The 15693-nt window shown below is 52.5% G+C and overlaps 2 protein-coding genes across 5 annotated transcripts; both read right to left on the minus strand.

Annotated features, from left to right (window-relative positions):
• Positions 1-64: 64 nt before the first annotated feature.
• Positions 65-9103, minus strand: creb3l2 (cAMP responsive element binding protein 3-like 2). Of its 2 annotated transcripts, none has more exons than XM_049760436.2 (12): positions 8901-9103; positions 8367-8738; positions 3366-3618; positions 3031-3285; positions 2763-2950; positions 2536-2682; positions 2362-2420; positions 2108-2176; positions 1905-2004; positions 1665-1797; positions 1332-1566; positions 65-1044 (listed from the first exon to the last, which is right to left on the minus strand). In XM_049760436.2, the coding sequence occupies exons 2-12, from the start codon at positions 8463-8465 to the stop codon at positions 984-986; spliced, it is 1599 nt and encodes a 532-aa protein (XP_049616393.1). In that variant the 5' UTR covers positions 8466-8738; positions 8901-9103; the 3' UTR covers positions 65-983. The 2 variants fall into 2 exon arrangements, with proteins under 2 accessions (XP_049616393.1, XP_049616392.1); XM_049760435.2 differs by having other exon boundaries at positions 1326-1566; positions 8901-9101.
• Positions 9104-9817: 714 nt separating this feature from the next.
• On the minus strand, positions 9818-15590 carry prkcq (protein kinase C, theta). 3 transcript variants are annotated; one of them, XM_049760380.2, is made up of 18 exons: positions 15308-15590; positions 14259-14512; positions 13266-13465; positions 12969-13029; positions 12670-12838; positions 12566-12597; positions 12350-12435; positions 12135-12264; positions 11948-12057; positions 11769-11883; positions 11517-11668; positions 11276-11449; positions 11113-11204; positions 10981-11043; positions 10773-10911; positions 10504-10692; positions 10308-10436; positions 9818-10226 (listed from the first exon to the last, which is right to left on the minus strand). In XM_049760380.2, the coding sequence occupies exons 2-18, from the start codon at positions 14374-14376 to the stop codon at positions 10074-10076; spliced, it is 2112 nt and encodes a 703-aa protein (XP_049616337.1). In that variant the 5' UTR covers positions 14377-14512; positions 15308-15590; the 3' UTR covers positions 9818-10073. The 3 variants fall into 3 exon arrangements, with proteins under 3 accessions (XP_049616337.1, XP_049616334.1, XP_049616338.1); XM_049760377.2 differs by lacking the exon at positions 15308-15590 and having other exon boundaries at positions 14259-15251; XM_049760381.2 differs by lacking the exons at positions 14259-14512; positions 15308-15590 and having other exon boundaries at positions 13270-13408.
• Positions 15591-15693: the final 103 nt, after the last annotated feature.

Below are 15693 nucleotides of genomic sequence, written 5' to 3' on the forward strand. Positions count from 1 at the left end.
TTGGCCCCAGAAGCATCCTTTTGGAAAGATGCAAAAAGCTGCAAAAACACAACACAGACACCGATTGATGCTTTTACTAAGGAAAATACTTTATTATGCAAGCAAAACAAACTAACAAACAAAAAGAGACAGAAAATAAACATATGGGAGAGACCGCTCTCCATTGGCTGCTCGTTTCAGTCACGACGACTTCATCGCGTTCTCGTCAATGTCTGTCTCGATATTCCTATTCGACATTTTTAAGATTGTGATGGCTGTGCCCAAACAGCGAGCATGAGGCAATCGTCACTTCTTAACAACTCCTATTTACAAAAATAGATATTAAAATTGAATAATTGTGAGTGAAAGTTTGCAAAGAAGTTAGCTTAGCTTAGCTTAGCATAACATGGGGCTACAAGGTACCACATTCTTTCACGAGTTGGTTTTCTCCATCAAGTCATTGTTAGCGGCCATCTGCTTCGTGTCGTCATCGTGCTAAGCTAACAAATGCCAACTATGAACATCCCGCGTCGCTTTTCTGGATTAGTTGTACTCTGTCAACATTTGCAAATATTCTAGAAAGCCGCGTAGGAAACGCACAAAAAAAAGGCACATTTTGGTCATCGTATAAACAAGATATGAATGAGGAACGAATTAAAATGAAAAATAAAGACAAATATCAAAAAGGATGTACACGAACGGCACTGGAATGGAATAAAAACACCAAATAATAAAAGAGAGCAATAATCTTTGGCGGGGGAAAAAAAAAAGAAAAATATAAATATATTCTTGGCCATGTCCCCTCCTGTTTTGTCCACAGATGCCACATGACTCATGGTGAAAGGGAATTTGCCAGGATGCGCATGCGGATCAAGTTCTACAAGTCTCATACAACTAGTCAGTGCACATTTACTTGGAGCAGGAGCTTTGTGAAAGGAGCCCAGCGACTCAGCCGTGGCCAGTGGGAGCGAGCTTTGTTCAAGGACGCCTGGGGGGGGGGTCCCTCAGGAGGTCTCGTTGACGCTTCTCTCCACCGCCATGCTTTTCGCCCTCTGCTCCAGAGGCCTACACACACACACACACATACACGCGCGCGAGTCAGTATTTACTGTGTGACCAAATGATTGCAGGGGTCAGGCAAAACGTTTGAATTCTTTTCAAGGCAGCTTTGGAAGCCGTGCGCTATGAGTAGCAATGATGGAACTCGGGCTCCCTCTAGCGGTATCAGAAAGACGGCACATCTTTAAACAGTAAAAGGTGGTTGAAACTTTTTTTCTATTCAGCACAAATGAGTGATGTGAAATGATTGTCATCGGCTATGTGAAAGAAAAGCCTGGGTGACTCACCTGTACCTGCTGTTTGACGAGCTGGTTTTGTTGCTTTGACTCCTGAACGCCGGCGGGCGCGTCTCGGCCCAGTGGGGCTCCTCCGCCGCCGCCGCCATTTTCTGCTGCTCGCCCGAACGCCGCCACGCCGCCATGACCACGGTGACGTCAGCGTCCTCCCATCGGTCGGGGTACTCGCCACCCAGGCCTAGCAGGTGCGGCGGCTCGTCCTCCGAGGTGGACAACAGACTTCTTGATTTGACTATTGGAAAACACGCAAAGAATTAGCCAGCCTCAATTGCGACCGTGCCAATCCAGGCGGCGACTCTGCGTGTAACGTTGTTAAAGCAACGCTCGCACCTGTTGCTGCGTACGACTCTTTGACCGCCAGTTGCCCAGAGGCCGGGCCGCCGCCGGCGATTGGGCCGGCGCCGGAGGTGAGGCCGGTCGGGTAGAAACTTCCCAAAAAGAGGGCAAAACACAAGACCACCACCTGAGAGGATGAGGTGCGCACACACACACACACACACACACACACACACAGCGATCGATAAGCGCTCGGCCGCTCAACCGCCACAAGTCAATGAAGATGCGGCGTACCATTAGGCAGGACGACGTCTGCGTGCCCACCGCACGACACGACCTGGACACTTTTCCGGACAGCGAAGCCTGCAGGGCCTGCAGCTGCTGCAGCAGAGACCTACATTGATTGCATTTCGGATATTAGAAAAACTTTTTTTTTTTTTCTTCATTAAAATGATATGCAAAAACTGAACGGCGATATGAAGAGAAGAACTCTTTACTTGTTGGTGCACTCCAGCGTGTCCACTTTCCTCCTCAGGTCGTTGTTTTCGTTGGAGCATGTCTCCACCCTGCGGACAAGGGTAGTACTGCATGTCAAAACGTTGAGAATAAAATCAATGTCAGGTTGAACGTCTGTCTCCATGTGTAGTTATCCATGGCCTCTTTCTTTTCTTTTCTTTTCTTTTCTTTAATTGAGATGCACCTGCATGTGACAGTCCAAAAGGTCAAGTGGGAAAGATACTTTGGGACTCACTTCTTCTCCAAGGTGTCCATGTACTCCTTCTTCTTCCGGCGACTCTCCTGAGCGGAAATCTGAGGGGGGGGGGGGGGGGGGGGGGGGGGGGGGGGGGGGGGGGGGGGGGGGGGGGATAGAAATCTTTTTAAAAGGCACTGGACCGCAAGTCCTGCTTCCTTCCATGCGCCGCACCTTATTTTTGATCTTCCGGCGGATCTTCTTGAGCGCTTTCTCCTCAGCTTTTGTGAGTGGCAGCTTGGTGGGAACCGGGTAGCCTTCAGCCACCAGCGTGCGGCGCTCCTCCTCTGTCAGCATCAGAGGTCCCGAGCCCTGAAGTTTCTACACACACATACACACATTCAGCCCGATTCATACCGACCACTCTATTAGGCACACTTGCGGCGACGTCTGTTCCTCACGTGGGCGGCGGTGAGCAGCGGTGAGTTGGACAGCGAGGAAGAGGAGGAAGAGCTGCCGCGGGCGGGCGCCTTGAGACCGGGCTGCGCCGGCGCAGGGCTGCTGGGCGAGGTGGGGCCGCGCACGGGGCTCTGGCCGCCCTCCGAGTCGCTGCCGTGCGAGCTGGGCGGGGTGGGGGGCATCTGCAGACCTGACGCAGTCATGCAAGTGTGTGGTCACCGAATGAATCCAACTCGGCGCGGCAGCTGGAGTCATAAAAAAAGCACCAACCTTTCGGGGACAAATTGAGAAACTGATCCACTTCGTGCGGTTCCAGTTTAATCTGGGGGAAGACCTTCTCCTCCTTGACCTTGACGCTTTTGTCCTGGCTGCGAGCGCTCTGAGCAGGGCTGGCGGCGTCTTGGGGGACCTCGGCGGAGCCCAAGGCGAGGGCCAGGGCGGGCAGGAGGGACGGCGCGTCGCACAGGAGAGCCTCCATCCCGTCGTCCTGCTCCATGGGCCACTCGGACGAGTCGCCTTCGGATTCTGCAGCAAAAGAGCCGACGCGTGAATACTGGACAGTTTGGCCTCCATCAAGAAGTGAATTGTGCACGTTGTTGGTAGACCTGCATCGCTGCCACGCTCCCCGGTCAGGTGCGAAAGCGGCGACTGCGGCCTGCTGTCGCCGCACAGCGAGTAGCTGTGCTCCGCGGCGATGTGCGGCGGCGGCGGTGACGACGGGCACAGGTCGCCGCCGCCTTCCTCCTCGTCGGCCCCCGAGCCTCCGGCGCCGCCTCGTACCCCCGACAGGAAGGGGTCGCTCAGCAGCTGGCCCAGCAGAGCGTCGTGTGAGAGGTCGTCCAGAAGCTCCGAGAAGTGCTGCGCGGCACACCAGAGCATTTTCTTGACGTGATCACATAATGGCCACTCGGGGGCGTTTGTGCCCACTTTGACTTCCTGTAATCCATTTTTCTGTTTGTTGTTCTCCATGTGCTGCCGTAACAGGCTGGAATGCTAACTGAGAATTTGTTTAAAAGCCCAAACAAATATTTACACACTCATCCGCCCGATGCGTGTTGCCGTGGTAACCGACAGTCCAGCATCATCTTTAATTGCTCAGCTCAGGAGGGAACACACATGAACAGTGCGTCATTTTGTGGTTTGAAGAATACAAAAATAGCCCGTTTGTTTAAGAGCAGGAAATAGGAGCGGTCCTACCATTTGCAAGCTGAAAAACAGGGCCACAAACACACACACAGTCATTTTCCTGGGTGGGTGCGCAATGTGGGCCAGTGGAGCGGGTCGCGGCCCACCACCACCAAATACCCTCGCAAACTGAACCCCCTTTGTCCCGGCAGCTCACACAAGCGTGTGATTTGGGGCCGACTGTAACCCGACCCCCCCCCCCCCGGCTGAATAGAAAACTCCGAGGCAAGAATCTGGCAAGTAAATTCCAAAGGCGTGCCAACAAGGAGGCCTTTTAATCCTCGCAAGAAAGTATTTACCCCAGATGACACAAACAAACATGACATGACTTTCTAAAAGCAAATAACTCAAAGGGAAACACAAACGGAACGCACAAATAGTCCAACGGCATGAAGCTAGCAAGCATTGTGAGTTAGGATCCAGGTTAGCCACACTTGGACCTAGCCTCAATTTTATTGCTGGAATTTATTGCTTATTGCTGCACATTTGTGCTGATGTAAAAGAAAAAAAAAAAAAAAGAGATTAGATAAAAGGATTTGTTTGCTGCCTTCTTGTGGAGTCTATAGGTAATTACAGTTTTAAAGGGGGGGGGGCTTTTATTGACACTTTTTTTCCTTAACATTTGCAACCAACAAGGCCTGAAAAAGCTGCGTGGGTGGAAAAGGTGCAATTACGCTGCCACCATAAAAGCTCCCACCAGCCGCGAGGCTCGGCCGAGCAGGCACAGATCCTCTCAGGGGGGGAGGTAGCAAAGGAATGCTGCCTTCAAGTCTTCCGCAAACGTGTGTGTGTGTGTGTGTGTGTGTGTGTGTTTAAAGGTTTCAATTTCCAGATGCCTCTTTGAGGCCAAGGAGGGCGGAAAAAGCAGAACAGCTTGGTGATGCAACATGTGGAGAAGACATGAAAGGTCCAAATTCTTAGTTACTCCCGAGGAAAAAACATTTACACCTTTACCTTAGTGCTGCTTAAAAATAAAAACATTTGTAGAACTATTCTAGCCTCCCATTTATCAGTCGGGTAATGTTTTGAGGATTTTCCCAATGAGTTCCTATAGTGCAAACTAATGTGTGTGTGTGTGTGTGTAATCTGATGGCACGAGCGGACTTTAGCCCGAGGACTGCGACCTATCTGCGATGACATGACCAGAGGACACACAAACACGTCGCACGAGTTGATGTCAAAAAGGCACGAGTCAGCGTGTTTGTTATTCATTCCTCTTACTATCTGAACTCGCCTATCTGACAGCCGGCCCGTTTCCACACCACCGTTAGCATCGTTAGCATGAGTCAAACTACGGCAGCTGACGAATGGAAAACACGTCTGGATTTTCAATTCTTCCAGCCACTCGGCCTCTCGAAGCTTCCAGACGAGTGAAGGCAACCCCCCCCCCGCCCCCAAACCCAAACAACCTCCAGACAGACACGGATGACTTCACCAAAGGAAAAAAACCTTCAGTGAATACATATTTTGTCATGATAAGCGATTCTCATTGTCAAAAATGCCACCTTGAACGCACCTGTTGAGCTCATTTGTCTGCGTTTGGGTCAAGCAGCACGCACGCACGCACGCACGCTCTGCTTTTTCCGAGTCGTCACCGCGACCTATGACAAACTCCTTCCTTCCACTCCGTGCGTGTGTACGTGTGTGTTAGCTGCAGGAATAACACACTCACACATAGCAGAAAGAGACACTAAATTGACACTGACACACACACAGACGAGACACACGCTGACCTACTTTTGTCTAAAAGGGGCAAAGGCTTTTTTTTGGTGCTGAAATGTTCAGAAGCAGGCTATTTTCAAAAATAACTACATTTCCATTCTATATTTTTGCGTGTGTTGAATTGTGTTGTCCTTTTCGAAGCTCACCACCTTGCGAGGCGTGCCGGGTAAAATGCAAGTCGGCGCCCAAGACAAAAGACGTCCGCCAACTCGCCCGGACTCGTCGTAAATGTCAAACCTCGCCGGCCGTGTCTGCCTTACGACCCAAAAGACGGCAAGATATTTGGAAGGGGGGGGGGGGGGGGGGCTTAGCCTTGAGGGCCGCCTGACGCCTAGAAAAGGACACAGGCGCCATATTGGCGGTTTTTAATGAGACACTTTGATGTCTCAGGTGAAGGATGGCCACAATCTGCAATTGTGACTTTGGAGATGTTATTTGCATCTCAACCACAACCATCAAGAAGTTCAATTGCGGCATTTTGGGAGGAGAGCGTGCGTTTTGAGCCGCCCCGCCGCAAACGCCACATTTAAATTTAGCCTGGCGACGGCTCCCGCCGACGGGACGCCGGCCCGGGAACGCCCTCAAAACGAGATGATTACCACCTTGGTGTCCCCACCATGAAAGCCGCCGCCCACTTTCCAGTGGGGGAGGGGGGTTGGAAGAGACGCTCGCAGAAGACTGAAAATGCAGACGCAAACTTCCATGTGGACGCCATGTGGAGGCCCGGCGGCCAAGTGGCCAAGGGCCCGTTTCCATCCAGCGCAGTTCAAAAGAACAAATAGCAGGCCAGCAAATTGGACGCGGCCTGCATCCATTCTGAGATTTCTCAGAACGATAATTTAAAAAAAAATAAACTAAATCATTTTTTGGGGTCCCAATATTTGTTCTTTGAGACATCCCGTGAAAGCCGCCATTTTGTTTTGCCTTCTCTCGTTAAGTCAACAAGCTACTTGTGCGCCACCTTAACGTTTTTTTCTCGTGTGACTTTCATTCCGGGCCTGGCGGCTGGAGGCCAGAGGCGAGCGGGATGCCCTGCCCCGCCGGAGATCAGGCACCTCGCTTTTAGCGTTTGTTTACCCAGCTACTGCGTGTGTGTTTGCCTGCAGCTGTGTGTGTGTGTGTGTGTGTGTGTGTGTTTGCTAATATGGCAAAAGCAGAACATGACATTACGGTCCATCTGCTGAAAGTTACGTAAGGGGGACACATTCTTGGAAAGGTCTTCTGCATGTGCACAGCAAGCCTTCCTCCTCCTCCTGCAGTGCACTGAGTGCAAGTTACTGTCACTTGCACACACGCACACGTGCAGGGCTTAGCATAGAGGCCATGAAAGGCTACGCTAAAGCTACGTTGCGTTTGTATCGTTTGTTTATGTTGCCCACCCACAAGACAAACATAGCGAGCACGTCCGTAAAAACCTTTCGCGACTGCATCCTTCCTTCACCTTTCTGCCTTCCTTCTCAATTTGCACCGTGAATCTACTTTCCTCGTTCTTGACTCACGTTTTCGCAACAAATGAAAAGGAATCCAGCTCGTGTGAATGTTTGCTACGCTAAATTTAGTCAGAGGCCACGCTGTGTCATTGTAGTAACAGCGTGCGGGAACAATGAAGGCCGACTCGTTATTGTCATTTAACCAGATGAACCTGATGGTGAATTATGACGGGTGTCACTCTCAGACGGAGGACGAATGACGCGTGAGTCGGGTGTGAACCCACACGAGTAAAAGCGCAAGCTGGAAAGGAAGGCAGAGGCTTTGTGGGCGTACGGGGGGGGGGGGGGAGGTCAGCCGAGGGGAACAAGCAAGCCAGTCTGTTTGGGAACACTACAGTCATTTTACATTCATACGCACGCATAGCTACGTTCTCGTTCAATGGTGCCCAAATTACGGCCTGTGCGCTTCACCCTCCGTATACGAACTGTCGAATCCGAACGGTCAAGATTGGTTTAAAGGGCCTCCAGTCGAGTCCGGACCTGTCACAGGCTGCCCAATGTGTACGCTTGCGGGCCGCATTCCCATCTCCATCCAAACTTTCTCCTCGTGAGTTATGTAACAGCGGAGAGGCAAATGGCCATTTTGGAAAGTCCTCAAGATGCAAGACACGCACGCACGCACGCGCGCAGCAGTCTTCTGGTCAGACTTTGCTGACTTTTTAATGGCCTACTTTAATAACAACCCGGTGAAAGCACCTGTAGATTTTTTTCTGTCTTTTCGCATATGAAACAAACTTTTTGAAGGATATCATGGCAAGAAATTCATCAACCCACCCATAAATACTTATTTGAACAATAAAAATGTTCCTTTTGAGTGGCATTTGTGTTTATTATAGTATTTCTATTTTGCACCAAGTTACTAAAATGTTGGGTACCTTAATACAAGAATAAACATTGTTCATGAATGCCACTCAAATAGGGCACAATGGTGATCACAAGATTCCTTTCTATTAAATTGTGCATGTGTACATAATGCTAAGTACAGTGAGCATGTCAGTGGAGGTTTTTCGATTATAATGATGATTGATTGCTTATTCTTATGTTTAGAAGTATATCGCTTTAAGTAAACATTCAAATGAGAGGGGGGGAGGGAGGGGGCATCCTGGACCTCAAGGCTCAACTTGTGAAGGGAGAGCAGGGCACACACACACGCACTGACGGCATTCTGCACCGTTCACTTGGTTACAAAAAGTGAGAACTTGCACTCACGTTTGTGTAGAGGGCACAGTCCATGTCTCCGGCCTCGGACAGCTCGCTGAGGTTGCGGTCCCAGTGCAGGAAGCTTTCACTCGAGTCCAGGATCTCCATGACGGCGTCCCGGTTGCCTCCTCCGCCTCCTCCTCCCAAAACGAAAAAGTTTGAAGAAGTTGCCGCAACTTTGTTTGGAAGGAAGTCGACGCGACGAGCAGGACTCTGTCTGTCTGTGTTTTAATCAAGAAAGAACGTCCAAATGTTGATCATCTCCCCTTGTCCTCAACATCCAGACACTAAGTAGCTGCTTTTCTCTCTCTCGTCTTCCTTCCTTCCTTCCTTCGCTCTCCTCCTCCTCCTCCTCCTCCTCTTCCTCAACGAGCAGACGACCTGGAATGCGGAGGTGGAGTCACACGCCGCACAGTGGTCAATCGGAATGAGCAGTCAAACTACCCAGTCAAGTGTATTTTATGCATCCGATGTCATTGTACATATTTTATTGCAACGTTTATCTGGGGGGGAAAACAAAGAAACAAACTTAATCGGCCTTACGTGAGTTCCAGCTGTTGTATGGCAGATAACATTTCCGGAGGTTGATTTCAAAGTAAAGCCCCACTTTTCTTCATCGTCATGTTCACGAGCAACAAAACATTTGTTGTGAACTTATTTTTGAAAGTCAAAAGTTAAATGGAGCCGGATCAAAATGAATCACAAGCAATCACGGCCAATGCGATTCAACCCAGGAGTTAAATTTGATCGGCTTTTTAAAGCTTTATTTGTTAATTTTCCGGTTTAGCTGGACTACACTGCGCATGTGCAGCTGTCGCCCAATCAGATCGCCGTTACCTTTGAACCTTACTTTTTGACTGACAGCTCAATGACCCAACAAGGAGCGACATTAATTTCCTCCTCGGCCAATCGTTGAAAGCCAAGAATCCCAGACACCATAGGGGTGGCTACTTGTAGCATTATCTACACTTCTCAGCCAATCATGATGCCGGAAGCCGCTACGTCATGCATCAATGGTACAACAAACCTACGCCTTTGAAACTTTGGATGATTACCAACATTTTCAAGCTCTCTTTCTACCATTTATATGGGAAAATTCTTGGTCAAATCTTGTGACTACACTTGACCATTACTTTGCTTTATTGGTGATCATAAATAAAGTACTTGAATAAAAGACACAGACACTTCTTGTCTGCAGAAACAAAACGTCCATACACAGCACCACCCAATGCTTTTGTTGACCATAGTTTGGGCCGGGGGTCTCTGAAGCCACCAAGTACACAGAGCAGGTTTCCTTCCTTAGCTCATGCACGTGTTTGGTTTGATAGCTGCACTTTGAGCAAATTCCCTGGGAACATGAGAGCAATCGCTTGGACTTTCTGCAGCTCTCTCTCCCCTTTTCTCCTCAGACCACACAAAATGGACGCTTGCACCACAAAGATCATTGAGGCGGAGACATCTTGCAACAAAATGTCACGTGTTTAATTAGCGACAACGAGACGAAACGACATGGACACTTCTGAGGTAATCCAAATGTATAAACGGAGGTCAACATTTTCCTACGCGAGGTCTGAGCAGTTGCGACACTTATTGGACAACTGCAACGTGACCTGTCAGTTTTTGTCTTACTTGACCGCAGAGACACTGGAATTTTGGCCCGAAATGGACCGCCTTAAAGTCTGCTCGCTCGCTCGGCGGCGGCGGCGGCGGGGGAGATCAGCGCGCCGCCGCCTGAGCCGGATTGACGAAGGAGAAGTTGCAGAACATGGTCTGGTCCACGCTGTTGATGAGCGTGCGGTCGGCGCACGACAGCCGCGGCTTCTCGTTGATGAACTCTTTGTCAAAGTTGCTGCAGTCGCTGGGGGATGTCTGCGGGCGGGCGGGTGGGCAAGGAGATGGCGTGAACTCGGGTCACCGTGGAGATGAGAAGCGGAGGATGGCGAAACGTACCAAAGTGGGCTTGAAGGGCGGCGGCACCTTGCGCAGTTCCAGGGCCTTCCAGTCGGTGGCGCCAAAGAAGGCGTGCTGCCTGACGTCTCCCTTGACTCCCAGCCGCTCCTCGGGCTCCCTGACAAACAGCTGCGGGCGGGACGACGGCAGACGTCAAAGCGGGGCAGATGCACGCGTCGCCGGGTTAGCGTCCCACCTTGATGAGGATGTCCTTGGCGTCTCGGGTCAGCCAGCGGGGGTACGCCGGGTCGTCGGTGCGGACGGACTGAAAGAGCTCCTCCTCGTCCCGGCCGTGGAAGGGAGACTGACCGATGAGCATCTCGTACAGCAGGACGCCGAAGGACCACCAGTCCACCGAGCGGTTGTACTTCTGGCCCAGCAGGATCTGAACGCACGCCACCATTGTGAAAAGTCCTCCACGAATCGGATCGGGGCGAGCCGCCGCCACCGCCGCCGCGTCATCACCTCGGGAGCAATGTAGTCGGGCGTCCCGCAGAAAGTGGACGTGCGGGCCTCCTCCGACATCTTCTCCTTGCACATCCCAAAGTCTGCAATCTTGACGTGTCCCTCCGAGTCCAGCAAGATATTGTCCAGCTTCAGGTCCCTGCAGACATCAGGCAAGAAAGGACGTCAACATTTCAAGCTTCTGAGGGTTGTCCCTCGTCTCCGGCACCTGTAGATGATTCCTCTGGAGTGCAGGAACTGAAGGCCACAGACAATCTCGGCGGCGTAGAAGCTGCGGGGAGAGAGCAAGCGAGAGTGAGGGAGAGTCTCCGGGAGGGTAAGCTGGGCCAGGCGCGCCTACGTGGATCGGTGCAGGTCAAACTTGTGACACTTCTGGATGTGGAACATCAGGTCGCCTCCGTTCAGGTACTCCATCACAAAGAACAGGTTCTCCTGGAGGACGACTGGACTTGAGTCAGGAGGTCGAATGGAAGGGCGGGGCGGGGCGGGGCGGGGCACCTGACCTTGGTTTGGAAGGTGCAGTGCAGTTGAGTGAGGAAGGGGTTTTCCCAGGCTAAAGAGAGGACCCTCCTCTCCACCATGGTGCACTCCACGTCGTCGTCCATCAGAACCACGTCCTTCTTCAGAGCCTTGATGGCGAAAAACTCGCCGCTCTTTTTCAGCTCGGCTAAAAACACCTGAAAAAAAGTCAAGCCGCAGCCTTTGAAAATCCATGGGGGTTCTTTGGCGAGCGAGCGTCTTCACCTTGCCAAAGCTGCCTTTGCCGAGCGTCTTGTGCAGAACAAAGTCGTCCAGGGAGAACTTGGGCCGACCCAGCGACGGCAAATCGTAAACGTGTTCTCGCGCCGCCGGCGTGTCGGAGACGGCCGGCCCCTCCCAGGAAATACCCTGCACCTCTACCGGGAGGCCAGCGCATGTTCAAGAGTGCCCCCTCCCCCGCCCCCGCCGGACGACAAACATCAAGGCGAGCGAGCGAGCGAGCGAGCGAGCGAGTACCTTTACACGCAGGCGTCGCCGAAGCCGCGCTTTCCGCCGCGCTGGAGCGCATCATTCGGTTAATGTCCACGGGACCTTCCCGTCCGACCATGTCGCTTTCTCTGGTGCTCCTGGCCTAGAGGACGTCGTGGGGTTGACGCGGGAAGAGTGTGGCGGAAAGGCGTCCGTCCGGCCCTGACCTGCTGTTGGCTCTCGATGACGGCCAGCGCTTCGGCCATCAGTTTCTGGTTGACCCCGCACAGGTTGGCCACTTTCTTCTGGCACTTGTGGTGGACGTTCATGCCGCATTCTAGTCCGGGGCGACAAGCGGTTGAGCGCGAGGCCTCGTTTCCGTCGCGTGTGGAAAAGCGAGGGCTCCTCTCTCACCGTCACATTTGAGGCCCTGCTTGGCCAGCCCCCACAAGAGGGTCCCGCAATGCTCGCAGAAGGTGGGGCTCTTGTAGTTGTACACCTTGAACCTGTGCGGCATGTCGATCTTGAAGCGCTCCTTGTGGATCTGAGATTCCACGCCGGTTAGCGCCCAGCTAGACGGAGGCGGGACGGACGGACGGACGGACGGACGGACGGCGGAGGTTAGTTACCATGGTTTCCTTGCTGTTGACGGCCGAGCCCGTGCACTTGGCGATGACCTTGTCGATGCATTTCTTGTGGATGGCGGCGTTGCACTCTGCGGGCACGCGCAGCAGCTCAGACCGACCGCGCGACACGACGAGGGAGGGAGGGAGGGAGGGAGGGAGGGAGGGAGGGAGGGAGGGAGGGAGGGAGGGAGGGAGGGAGGGGAAAAGAGCAAAACTCACGTCTGCACTGGTAACCTTGTTTGTTGAGACCCCTGCCGGAAAAAGGCAAAAATGTTGAGGACAAGACGGGGGATGGCGGTCGGCGGTTGGGCGGGCCGGCGCACCAGACAAACTCTTTGCAGACGGAGCAGAAGGTGGGCTGCGGGAAGAAGGTGGCGCTGAACTCGTGACACTTGACCTCGTGAATTTTGGCCTGTTTGATGGCGCCGCGCCGATGATGGAGGGCGAACGGAGCCTCGCGCTCACATTCGCCGTCGGCCTTCGCCGCCGCGTCTGAAACAACACGACGAGATTGACACTTTGGAAGGGCCGCCCTTTCGAAAAACAATCTTCACGTCACTTCCACCATGTTCTATTTTTCGATTGCGAGAATGCCGGCTTTATTTCGACGCTCCTAACTCACCGCTTATCTCCAGGTAGTATCGAGCCTCCATGAGCAGGCGGCCCTGCGGCTTCAACTCCAACTGAGATAAAAAAAAAAAGAAAAGAAAAAAACATATCCAAATCAGAGTTTGCCTGCCTAATACCTGACAAAGGCCGCAGCTCTCCCTGAGTGAATGAAATCCATCAGCGCTCAAGTTTTGGGGCTGCAATTCATGTCGGCGGTGAGCAACGCTAAGCGCTAACTAACAGATGGCAACGTCGCTCAGCAGCGGGCCGACCGACCGACCGACCGACGCGCGCTGCGCTGCGCACGCACCCACATCTCCAGCCGGCCGTTCTCCTTCTTGCAGCGCGAGGCCAGCGAGTCCAGCTCCACGGTGGCCTCCGACTTGAGCTCGGCCGTGCGGTCCTTCACCATCACGTGCATGACGCGCCCGCGGTGCACGTGCGCGTCAAAGGTGGTGCTCCACGGGGGGTACATGGTGGGCTTCTTCTGCTTGAACACCGGGCCCTTTTCTGCAGGGGAAGGGAGGCAAGACTCGGATTGACGTCACCGGCCATTTTTTGCCTTTGGCTTGAGAATGAGCGAAGCAGCGACGGTGCTGCAACACATGCAGACAGGTACATTGACATGATTCAGCCCATTTGCTTGAAATCCATTGATTTCAATATCGCAATTGGTTTGTTACACTCGAAATAATAAAGACAATGTTTGACAGGCGCCGGCGCCGCCGCCATTCCCATTTAGCTCTCGTGAGCCAAACAAATAGGCCGATGTGCTTGCGGTTGCCAAGCGAGCACCGTGTCCGTCTAAAGCGTTGACCTTCTGCCCGCCAGCTTCAGCTTCGGCTTATCGGCTCTCGACATCTGCTGCATTTTGTTTTGCGTGATAAGAACGTGGCAGAGATCCACTTGCATAACGGCTGCAAAAAAGACCGCTAAGCTTTTGACTCCCCCAAGCGTTGGGCTCATCATCTGACTGCCATCTGCGTGCGTGCGTGCGTGCGTCAGCTCGCCGTTACTTCGGAGAGCAGGTGACGGCGCGCTCGTGTCACTTCCTGTTGTTTTTCTTCGAAAAAGCAAGAGTTGTTCTTCCGCCACATTGAAGAGGAAGAAAAAAATTGCTACTGTGGGCTCAAAATGAGCAGCAGGTAGAAATAAAGTGAGCTTCAGTCACAACATGATGCATTGCAATATGTCACCATGGCAACGGGAGCGCCCTCAACTTGGCAGCGCGGTGAAAACGTTCCCGTCCAGAGCAAAGACTGGAGCTTTTAAATCGAAAATCTCATCGGACGCCGTGTCCCACCTGTATCGACGGCCTCCTTCATGTAAACGGCGCAGTAGGGGTTGAGCACCTCCTCCTGGTACTCCAGGCCCGGGTCCATCTCAAAGTTGGAGAAGCCGATGCGCAGGAAGGGCGACATGGCGGCCGGTCCCCGTCCGGGTCTCGGTGCGGACTTTCCTCGACAGACGACGGACGAGCTGCCCTAGTTCCTGCCAGAGACACGGCGGGCAGAGGGGGGAGGGGGAGGAGGAGGAGGAGGTTGGCCTCCAGAGGACCTATACGGAGAACGACGACAGAGCTATGACATCACAGCAGATGAGCACGCTGTAAATAGTCAAAGGCAATGCTTCATTTCTTCATTTTTGACGCCATATGGAAGCCGCCAATGGCACACTTGTGACATTTGAGGCCGGCCGGCCGCCCTGCCTGCCTGCCTGCCCTGCCTGCCTGCCTGCCTGCCTGCCTGCCTGCCTGCCTGCCTGCCACTATTAATAGAGATGAAATCCTAAACGTCCGCCGGGAACATTCACACACGTGGCCGTAAGTTTTGGGACACCTTCAGGAAGAGAAACACGGGTGCAGAAGAGGCTCGTCGCCTGAAAATCTTTTTGGCGGGGACTGAAACTCAACAAAAGGGAAGTGAGATGTTGAGGTGTGAACACCCACGCGCATCACGAAACCCCAAGTGGCTCATTCAAATGGACGTTGAAGCTCCTCCCACTAAACTCAACTTCCTGTCGCCTCTCCAGTCATCTCACTTCCTCTCGGCCGACTTGCCGACTCGACACTTTGCAACGGGGGTCGTTAGGAACCGCCAAAGGCGGAAACGGCTTCAAGGCGCCACCAAATCGGCTCGCGCAAGGTGTGGCCGTTCGGTTCGGGGGCCGCTCCGCAGGCAAAGGTCAGGTGCCAGCGTGCCGGCTGGCCGAGACCTTTCCGGGACCTTTCAGCTTTTTGAAGTTGACAGGAAGAGCGGATGGCAGGCCTTTGAGTGACACCCACCAAAAGGCAAACACAAGTCATTTCTATTCAAATGATCTCTATTGATGAAGAAAAACATCAAAACTAACCTCACGCGGACGACAAGCTTTGTGATGAGTCGGCCGGCAAGCCAAATGACTTGAGCGCAGCAAGTGACGCGCGCCGCTCTTGTTCCCGTGATGCGTTCAAGAGCATGGGAGTATTACTTCAAATGGGTGCATATGTGAATTTTGGATGCAAACTTTGACTTATGTTGTATTTTCAAGCTTCCACTTTAGTCCTAGCGAATGCAATGCAACATATTTTTGCTTGCCATTTTGTAAGAAAAACAAAAAAATAGCTTACTGTTATTTTCCTCTCAAAATACTTCCAAAAAGTAACGCGCCCACCCCCAAGTGAATTCAATGCTGTCCTCATAATTTGTCCACAAGAGGGCGCCATTTCTCGCCTAATGACCTTTGGACTGAACAAGAAA

Source organism: Syngnathus scovelli, chromosome 22 (genome assembly GCF_024217435.2).
Source record: "Syngnathus scovelli strain Florida chromosome 22, RoL_Ssco_1.2, whole genome shotgun sequence".
In the NCBI taxonomy this organism is placed as follows: domain Eukaryota; kingdom Metazoa; phylum Chordata; class Actinopteri; order Syngnathiformes; family Syngnathidae; genus Syngnathus; species Syngnathus scovelli.

Excerpts from the sequence above, each read along its gene's own strand:
- creb3l2 (XM_049760435.2), bottom strand. The coding sequence starts at position 8,465 with ATGGAGATCCTGGACTCGAGTGAAAGCTTCCTGCACTGGGACCGCAAC. Across the intron at positions 2,683-2,762 it reads CGCTGCTCACCGCCGCCCAC|AAACTTCAGGGCTCGGGACC; the intron begins GTGAGGAACAGA and ends ATGTGTGTGTAG. Across the intron at positions 2,421-2,535 it reads GCCGGAAGATCAAAAATAAG|ATTTCCGCTCAGGAGAGTCG; the intron begins GTGCGGCGCATG and ends CCCCCCCCTCAG.
- prkcq (XM_049760380.2), bottom strand. The coding sequence starts at position 14,376 with ATGTCGCCCTTCCTGCGCATCGGCTTCTCCAACTTTGAGATGGACCCG. Across the intron at positions 13,466-14,258 it reads GAAGGAGGCCGTCGATACAG|AAAAGGGCCCGGTGTTCAAG; the intron begins GTGGGACACGGC and ends CTTCCCCTGCAG. Across the intron at positions 12,058-12,134 it reads GCAGGGCCTCAAATGTGACG|AATGCGGCATGAACGTCCAC; the intron begins GTGAGAGAGGAG and ends GCCCCGGACTAG.